Source organism: Eurypyga helias, unplaced genomic scaffold (assembly GCF_000690775.1).
Source record: "Eurypyga helias isolate BGI_N326 unplaced genomic scaffold, ASM69077v1 scaffold20348, whole genome shotgun sequence".
NCBI lineage: Eukaryota > Metazoa > Chordata > Aves > Eurypygiformes > Eurypygidae > Eurypyga > Eurypyga helias.
Genome location: NW_010267903.1, coordinates 1 through 9904, shown reverse-complemented (window position 1 = coordinate 9904; position 9904 = coordinate 1). Strand labels below are relative to the sequence as shown.

The 9904-nt window shown below is 43.1% G+C and overlaps 1 protein-coding gene across 1 annotated transcript; it reads left to right on the top strand.

The window, feature by feature from the left end:
- Window positions 1–3407: 3407 nt before the first annotated feature.
- Window positions 3408–7671, top strand: LOC104503016 (BTB/POZ domain-containing protein 1; the record flags this gene model as incomplete). Its single annotated transcript, XM_010157588.1, has 5 exons — window positions 3408–3557; window positions 3901–4006; window positions 6385–6582; window positions 6822–7014; window positions 7584–7671. Coding segments are annotated over exons 1-5 (699 nt in total), but the record flags the coding sequence as incomplete, so codon positions are not given.
- Between the last annotated feature and the right edge of the window lie 2233 nt (window positions 7672–9904).

Below are 9904 nucleotides of genomic sequence, written 5' to 3'. Positions count from 1 at the left end.
CAGCTGTTGGGAAGGTGCTAAGACTAGGGGAGAAAGAAGTGCTAACCTGAGCGTAAGGGGAAGTGGTGCACAATGTATGTGGGGCGGATGTAAAGTGAAGGATCGAGCGGTCACTTGGAAGATTTGTTTGTTCGAGATGCTCAGAGTGTTCTTCCACTGTGCACGCGCACACCACGCGCTGTGCTCGGTAACGGTAAAATCAGTCCATGTGTAAAGAGCAGGTTGTTTCTGTAAGTCTTGAAAGGGAGGGGAGGAGGGAAGAAGGCAAGGGGGAAGTGGAGGAACAGTGGTATAAACATAGAGGTGTGCTAGCTCAGGTGTGCCACAAAGCGAAGAGTTAACACAGAGGCAGAGCTCTTGGCACATGAGCAGGGTGATTTGTAGAGAGAAGGCAAACCTAGAGTTCCTCTTTTATGAGTAGATCAAAGTGTTGTGATCATCCATCGTATTCTTAAGGGAAGTAGGATTATACAGCAACTTGGAACAGTGTAGCCCATTGGGGCCTACAAGGAAGCTGGGGGGGACTTTTTACAAGGGCCTGTAGTGACAGGACAAGGGGTAACGGGTTTAAATTGAAAGTGGGGAGGTTTAGATTAGATATCAGGAAGAAGTTCTTCCTGGAGAGGGTGGGGAGGCACTGGGACAGGTTGCCCAGAGAAGCTGTGGATGCCCCATCCCTGGAAGTGTCCAAGGCCAGGCTGGATGAGGCTTGGAGCAACCTGGTCTAGTGGAAGGTGTCCCTGCCCATGGCAGGGGGTTGGAACTGGATGATCTTTTAAGATCCCTTCCAACCCAAACCAGTCTGTGATTCTATACTTTACTGCCAGTTTTCATAGTTTTTACAGCTACCTTTTAACTGTGTAAATTCACACTTAGTAGTATTTGCAAATGACTACTGTTTGGCTTTGAAATTCCCAGAAAAGTACTGGCACTGTCAAAACCTTGATATAATATATGTAAAATCTGACAGTGTGACTTTATTGGTGTTATTTGGATGCTTCTTGTCATGGGTTTTCTCACCCTCAAAGCATGTAACTATCGCATATTGTGAGACTATGAGTTGTTACGCCTCTTGGTAATCAATGGGCAGAAAGCGGTAATGAGGTCAACCAGGTGAGCTTGACATGCTGTGCAACTTGCAAGTTGTCAGAACTTTAATCGCTGAAGTCCTGTGAGTTTGTCATTGACACACTCTCAGTTGAGGAATGTCCCTTAAGGTACACCCAGCCGTAGGGGAAGGAGGGCTTGGAGCATTAGAGCCTCAGGTGTGTCCTTCATGGGATGAAGAAGCATCCTGTAGCTCATAGATGTAACGTGAACGAAAAACCTGCCTGTATTTGCGCTGTTAGCATGTTTGAATTAGTATCAGCCGGCCGTGTAGTTGGTGTCTCATCGTTTGAGGAAAAAGCCTGCAAAATTCCTGGCAAAGGGTCAGCAAAGTGCGTTTCAGGGCTGCAGCCTGATTTTTAAGGAGGTGTGGTAGGAAGTGAACCACAAGCCGGGTAATCTCCTCTTGTGGGCCAGTTCAGTGGCTTCAGGTTGGACACACTTAAGGAATAAAATCGCTGAAGTCCTGTTCCAAAAATAACTTGGTGAAAATATTACTTATTTTTTTAGGATTAGGTAAAATTTATTGTGTCTTTTACGTGATAATGCTGCTTTTTTACAGCCTGTTAATGCTCAACTCTCAGTGATTTGTACTCCAGGCTCCTATAAAGTCATACAAGGAAGTTTAGGGCATTTTGAAACAGATCTTTTTAAAAACCTAAGATCAAAATCTAAATGCACTATATTCTAGTTCTTTAATGAACCACTTGTGAATTTGGTATAAAAACCTGTACCTGTGAGTTTCTTTAAAGTAAATTGGTCGGTGATTGCGACTGGCAAGTCAGCCCGTCATTTCCATCAACATAAATCAGTTCTAAGTGAATAAGATGAAACTTTTGCTAACAAAAATGTTAGTATTTAATTAAACTCATTATTTCTAAAAGCTGTTTGATGTAAATCCAGTTTAAATAATTAACTTAGAGCATCATTCACATGTCCTAACTGTTAGGACAGCTGACCGTTTGAATGGATCGGAGTGTTGTAATGGTAAATATGTACCTATTGGTAAGTGGCAGCAAATTAAGTGCTAAAGACCGTATTTAATTAACAGTTACTGAGACTTAGAGCTTTCTTGGAATATAGGAAATATAAACAGTGAAGAACTTTAGCTGAAACTTCAGTTCTGGGTTTCTGTTAACTTAGATCTCTCCCTGTTGCAAATAAGTTTGAGTCCATTACCCTCACAGGTTTCTTCTTCTGTTAAATACAGACTATTTGTTACGTTAAAACCCCTTCTGAACATGCCTTCTGTCTCTGCTTGTTGCTTGCCATTCATTTCCAGGAGGTTCTGGTCAAAAAATACTAAGAAATATAAAGGAAAGACTTGATCTTCATTGTGGAGGTCTTAATTCCTGCATTTGCCAGTGTGCCCTGGTTTATCATGTTTAATCACCCGTGTGGCAGTGTTGGGGCAGTGAGGGGGTTGTTTGGGCACCCCAAATTTATTTTTGTAAATCACAGACTCTTTGATTATAATCTGAAAAACTGATTAAATATTTCTAAGATTGTTTTCAGTGTCACCTGTAAGAAAAGTTGGTTTTAAGAAGTCATCTTTTTCCATACAGAGCCTTAAGTCTCATCTGGTCTCGAATAACAGCTTCTCAAGAAAGTGTTTTTTTCCTGGTTTTGGTGGAGTCTTATCTTTTGGTTCAGGGCTTATGCTAAAATCTCAACCAATCGTCCAGCCTCAAACAGTGGAGACAAGCCAGGGTGTTTTTGCCGTGGCAGGAATAGAAGAGTCAAGGTCATCTGCTGGAATATTACTCCTTCCCCTCTGAACGCTACAGGGGGTAACTTTGACGTAAGACGTCATCCCTGTGTTAGTCCTTGACACCCTCCTCTGTAGGGCGGGGAAGCTAGCGTGCGCTGTCAGTGAATGAAGTTCAGTAATACAGCCGCCGAGGGTTGTATGTTGGATTTTAGAAATCCAGCTCTTCCTCGTGAACCGAAAGAGCAGGCATTCGTGTGATGCGTAACTGCAGCTCAGCTGCTGTTTACAGGGCGGTCGCTCTGTGTAACTGGTACAGCCAGATCAGTCCGAGGGAGTAATGCGTATTTAAAACAAACGTGTGCCATTAGGTTAACGTCATAGTCTTTCTTCAGCCCTTTTATCTACCGTACTACGCTGTAAATAAGCTACACCGCCAACTGCGGCGTGTTCACCGTGCAAACCTTTGGCCTGTTTTCTAAATGCAGAGAGAGGTGTTGCGCCTGATTGCACCCTCCCTCCACCCCACCCCCCACAACCCCCAATATATGTTTTTATGATCTGTATTTGTGTATTGATTTCTAGGTTTCTTTATTCAGATGAAGTTCAGATTGGTCCAGAAACAGTCATGACGACTTTATACACTGCCAAAAAGTATGCAGTCCCAGCCCTGGAAGCACATTGTGTGGATTTTCTAACGAAGCACCTGCGAGCAGATAATGCCTTTATGCTGCTTACTCAAGTAGGTAAATTTAAGCCTAGTTTTGATTTACTGGGAAAATCAGTATTTGGAGGGCAATGACTAAATATTACTTCCCAGTGAATTGGCTCTCACATAGTCTCATTTATGTATGAAATTCTCTTGTTTGTCTGTTAGCGTTTTTGCAGACTTAACTCCTTATTAATGTGGAGGAAAGGCACTTCCTCACTCTCCCTTTTTCCTCGCTCTCCCTGGCATAAACACACAGAGTACTTGGTCAAATCAACCTGTTTTAATTAAGATCTCTACTAGGGTAAAAATACTTGCTTTTTAAGTAAGTGGTCTGTCAACTTTATGCTTAAGATGTATTTCTTTACCTTTTTAGGCTCGTTTGTTTGATGAACCTCAGCTTGCTAGTCTTTGTCTTGACACAATAGACAAAAGCACTATGGATGCAATAAGTGCAGAAGGCTTTACTGATATTGATATAGGTAAGTTACTTCATCTCTCCTAAGCGTTAAACTTGTGAAGGGAATTGCAGGGTGCGAGAAGGCTTTGTCACCGTAACCTTGGGTAGTTTGCTTCCCCCCTCATCTGCACCCACCTTTGCACAGGCACCAACACGACAGCCGGCTGCAGATCTCGGAATTCAGACAACAGCACCTGCATCACATCAGTGAGTTTCCTAATGAGCAAAACAGGACACTGCATATGTATGATATGTTAATCAGCACAAGCTTTATTATCCACCACTGCAGCGTTTTCCTTTGAGCTTCACACCTGAGCAGAGTGCTGGGTCCTCATTTGATTAGTGTTCAGTAACCACACTTCCCACTGCAGTAACACCACACTTGGAAAGCCAAAGCTTTCACTTGCCCTGTGTTGTGCCTTGTCCCTGAGGAATCCTCACCTGCTTTTCACACATAACACGAATCATGCAGTTTTCTTCCTGCTACTTCTCGATTCAGAGTTGCACAGATCAAGTGCAGTTTATGAAATCTATTTAAAAATACATATCTCTCTAAACTGCTTGGTTTTGTGTTTCATCTTTTATGAGAAGCTAGCAGTTCTGCGTTCGGTTAGTTATTGTTACTGTATGTGTCTAAGGTTTTACTCCAGTTCAGCTACACTGTGTGAAAAACTCAGACTGAAGGAAAGTGTTCCAGCTGCTTAAAGAAATTGTAAGGTCACTGCTAACTTGTGTTCAGTGGGATTTGTGCCTCGACCGTTAGTGTTCAGCTCTGCTCTAGATAAGTCTGTTTTGACTTTCCAGTATGATGTTTTCTACAACTGCAAACATGTCTTGCTTTAATTCAGGGTGCATAAAAATTCCCAAAGAAGACAGAAGATTCAGAATATGAAAACGTATTTTTTACAGGCTTGACTTCTGTGATAAGCTGAGAGGTTTTGCATACCTGTCATTCATTAAACTCCAGAACAAGTGAGAAATACAGGAAAACCTGCTTTTGTAAAACACATGGGAGCACCTTGCCTCACATCCTGCATTCCACCTTCAGCCTTTGTGGGTGGCAAATACGTCAATGTTTAAGATCACTTCCATGTATCTTTAAACTGGTTTTGTGTGCACCACTGCTGCGTGTGTCTGCAGTTGATCTGGATTGGCAGGGGCTGCGTGGAGGAGAATATGGCAATGCCATCATGAGTAACTTGTTTTTTTAGTACTGTGCGTTCACCACTTGGTCGCTTCCAGTTTTGATCTTCCCCTAGCCATGGAAATTCTTTAGGATATTGCTTGTGACTGTAGAGACTGTATGTGGTCACAGGAAGAAAGTTTGTATGCTGTCATGATGTTTTTAGTTTGGAGTTTATAGACCATTGGGAAATTTCTTAATGCATAAGAGGTCTTTGATATTTTATTATGAATATTCTTAGTGTTTACTTGCTCAATATATTAATGTGTAGCACTGTTCCTGGTTTGTTAAGGGAGAGACCACTCGAGCACGCATATAGCATCCTAGGAATTGCATGCTTACCCCCTGAGTCTTTATTGCTAGGACGGGATTCCCATTGCGGTGGGCAACTCCGGGGAGTCAACGCCTGCCCCTTTCGACTCCTTGCACACACGCATTCTTACTCTCAAGTGCTTCTCTTTTCCCCCAGTTCAATACCTGGGTTTCCCACAGCAGAGTTCCAAGTATTGAATCTTGCATATAAAAATTATTCAGATGATACAGCGGGAAAACAAAACCAGCTTTGGCTGGGTGACCCCAAGGAAAGACATCCCAGGGCAAATACACCCTTGTAATCCATGCACCCACCCCTCATGCCCTTTTTACGCACCTTTCACACGCCTTTCTGGTCCAAAGGTGATTTCTGGTCTAGGATCTTCTAACACCTTATTGGATTCTGTTTCTGTTTCCACGCGGGCCGTTAACTGTTCTGCTGCTGGTTGTAGCCTCCTTATCTTCTGGTTCGTGCTTCTTGTGCACCTGCTCGCTCTGTCGGAGCACGCGGAACTGAGAAGCCCTGAACTTGGGATAAGCACTGCTTACTAACAACTTTAAACATCAGTGTGTTAACAACATTATTCTCCTACTAAATCCAAAACGCAGCACTCTACCAGCTACTAAGAAGAAAATGAACTCTATCCCAGCCGAAAGCATATCTGGGTGAAAGTTCACAGCCTGGGGCCTGTGGCTTCAGCAAATCTAGCTACTCACGTTAAGGTAGTAACAAACAAACAAGACACCAAATTGCTCAGCATTACGCTGTAACCCCTGCATCCTGATGCTAAATGATTGCCTCTGGGTGATTCATTCTATTTAAAACTTATTTAAGCTATATGTCTAGTATTTCTTAACAGGTTTGGATGAAAACTGATCTAAAGCTGTTAACTTTTTTTCTTTAGACACATTATGTGCAGTTCTAGAAAGAGATACCCTTAGTATTCGAGAAAGTCGACTTTTTGGAGCTGTTGTTCGCTGGGCAGAAGCCGAATGTCAAAGACAACAACTGCCTGTGACGTTTGGCAACAAACAAAAAGTGCTTGGAAGAGCTCTTTCCTTAATCCGATTTCCTTTAATGACTATTGAAGAGTTTGCAGCAGGTGAGTTTTGGGGTTCTTTGTCTGACTATTAGACCGTGTCACTGCTCTGCTCCCCTGTGAGTGTTTAGATGCTGAATGCTCTGTTCTGTTACTAACGGAAGTTGTGATGGACGAATGAAAGAGAAACATTCTGCCATCAGACAGTATTGTCATCATCCTCAGTTTGAGAATGTGTGTGGCTTAAAAACAACAGTTGCAGCAATTCTTCCAGTCACCTTAGAAGCTGTTTCTTTTTGCAGGCCCTGCTCAGTCTGGAATCTTGTCAGATCGGGAAGTAGTAAATCTCTTTCTGCATTTTACTGTCAATCCCAAACCTAAAGTAGATTATATTGACCGACCAAGATGTTGCCTTAGAGGAAAAGAATGTAGCATTAACAGGTTCCAGCAAGTGGAGAGTCGCTGGGGCTACAGCGGAACGAGCGACCGGATTAGGTATGGCTTTTGAAACTGGAGGAGGGACACAGAAGTGTGGGAAGAAAGGGAACACATTGCTCAACATCGACTTCTGGGCATAAGACACAATAACAAACGCGCTGGTGCTGTTTGGGCACGTTTGGTCTCTTCCTTTTTTTTAAAGTAACTTCGGCTGTCGCACGAAGTTTATATAGAATTGATATATATGTATAAAATATGAAGTAGGAAAGAATAGAGTTCAGGAGGACTGGGTGCGTTCTAGAGTGGTTGGTAGCTGCGTGTGCCTTTTAAAATGTCAAGTCTGTCTCGATCCGTTTGGAGATACTCGGAAGAATCTCACTGTTTTTTAGTGATACTCAACATCTTGTGGGATTAGCAAAGCTTTAGCCTATAAAGCTGGTACCTTGCAGAGCGTTTTTCTTACTACTGAAATCTAAATAGAAAGTGTTATTGAAAAAAATATTCCCGTAATGTCACTTTGAGTTTACTTCCCTGTAAACTGTGCGAGTCTTTCCTCCTTGACTGGGAATAAGGTAACACACCCATCACAGTGGTTTAAAATCCTTTCTTGGCTTGTGTCTTACTAGGTTCACGGTTAACAGAAGAATTTCCATAGTGGGATTTGGATTATACGGATCTATTCATGGACCCACAGACTATCAAGTTAATATACAGGTACAGCATGTTCTGTTTAAATAGGCTTATGCAGACACTACACTTGTAGTGCTTGAAAAAGGTTTGGTGTACATTTGAATTGAGCAGGAGCAATCTCGTAGGCCAGGAATCTAACCTATGTTTTGTCCCCAGCAGGGGTCGTAAGTGGAAGATTAGGGAAAAGTAAGAACACTATGAAAAGCTTTTCCCTTCCTGTTGTACTCTCCTGTCCTTTAAGCTTTTTTGGTAGAGGTGTTTCATGAGACTGATCTGGTTTCTCTGTTTAGTAGCTTCTGGTGAATCTTTCTTCAGGCTACTTGTCTTGAATTCCTCTAAGCTTTCTGCAGAGGAATTTCATAGCTTTATAATCTGTTCAGTTGTGCACAAAGTCTGTGCTCTAATAAAGTTTCTAGGAGTTCAGAAAAGAGATCTTGGATTTGTCATCCACAGCTCTCTGAGATCGGTGACACTGCTCCCACTGTGTCATCAGGGAGATACTGAAAACAAGATAAAAGATGACACTGTGTTGCTGTATGAAAGCCAGGTGTGCCCACATCTTGAGTATTGTGTGCAGTTCCCAGTCTCACGCCGTAGAACTAGAAGGTGAAGAAAAGGGTAGTGAAAATGATGAAGGGGGGATAGGGCTGACGCTTTGCGAAGGGAGACCAAAAAGGCTAGGACTCTGCAGTTTGTAGGGGAAGGCTGGTGGGGTGTGAGCAGTGCTTCTAAATCGTGAGAGCAGTGGGTTTGGTAAATGTAGAACTGTTGCTCACCAAACCCCAGAACATTAGAACTAGCAGACACTGATGCTAGCAGAAGATGGAAACAGGTGAGAGTATTTTTTTTCAAGGCAGAGGATACTGAACATACTGCCACAAGAAGCAGATACCATGTTTTGAATTTGGTGTTACGAACGTGTTCGTTCATCAATAGCAGATCCATTTGAAGATTCCAGAAGGAACAGAAGGTGGATGTGCACTGTAGCACCCCTACTAGAACAGTTGTGGATGCTGGGGGAACAACAGCAGAGCCCAGACTTGTGTGCTCAGCCACTGTTGGAGCATGTTGGACCATTTGTCTGACCTGACTGGGTATTTATTACCTTCTTAGCTCACCTGGGACATGTGTTGGGGCTTAGAGGCTTGTCCTCGCCCGGAGCTTTTTGGAAAGATTGATATCTTACTTGCTGCTGATTCAGCCTTAGGCAGATGGTTGTACATTACTGTTACCGTATCTCCTTCAGTAAAGTTACTTCAGGTTGAGGTTTGCTGAAAACATTGTCCCGGCACGGCAATCCCCCGTTTTTTTCTGCTGATAAATCATTTAATTGTGTTGCTGTCCTTGAGGTTTCTAAGTGAAGACCTTATCCTGCTGCTACTCATTTCAAATCTTCGTGCTGCTTAGCCCACCAGAGAGTTTATAGGGCTTTTTGCTGCTGCTGGGTTGAAAGAGTGATTTAGCGCTGGTTACGATGCTTTGGGATGGCTGTACCCAACCCTTCTTGTGACCTGCTCAGTTGCATTTTTTACACTTTAATCTCTCAGTTTGAATCTTTCTGTTTTCATCTTTGCATTTCTATAGGATGCCCTTTTTGGTTTATTTCCCATAATAGCCTGTTGCTGATCAGCCAGCTTTTTCCCCTTTTCTCAATCCTCTCCTAGCAGGTGACATGTGCCGATATTGTACTTCGGCACGTGATGTCCTTCGATGGTCTGCATGCTTCCTCGAGGATTTGGTTTTCTTCATTGCTCCTTGTAGCTTCTTTTGAACAAGCTTCCTCATTTGTCTCTGAGCACAGTTGTGGTGGATTCGCTCCTGTTGTTCACGTGGGAGCGTTGACTCCCCGTGTATTGGGGACACTGTTGCAGTGTTGCCATTTTGAATCTGATCCTGCTCGTCACTCAGTACCAAATCAAGGCTTGCGTCTCTTCCTAGTGAGCAATTGGTTCGAAAGCTCATGAAAGGGGTAGTGAGAGCATCTAAAAATGCCCCCCCTGCTTCGCGGCCTGATGCGCCGCTTGCCCGGTCTGAGCGGGTAATTGAAGACGCCGCTAAAATCGCGTTTCCTGCCCTTGTCACCTCTTTGACCTCTCCTCGCATGTTGTGGTCGGGATTGTCTTCTACTGATTGTGATGCTGATCCAGCACTACGTTTTTCCTTTTCCAGTATGGAATTTCAGTCAATTGGAATTCTTTTTCTCATTGAGATTAGTTTTGATTTGATTCCAAGCTTTGTAACGCGCTGTCATGGTTTA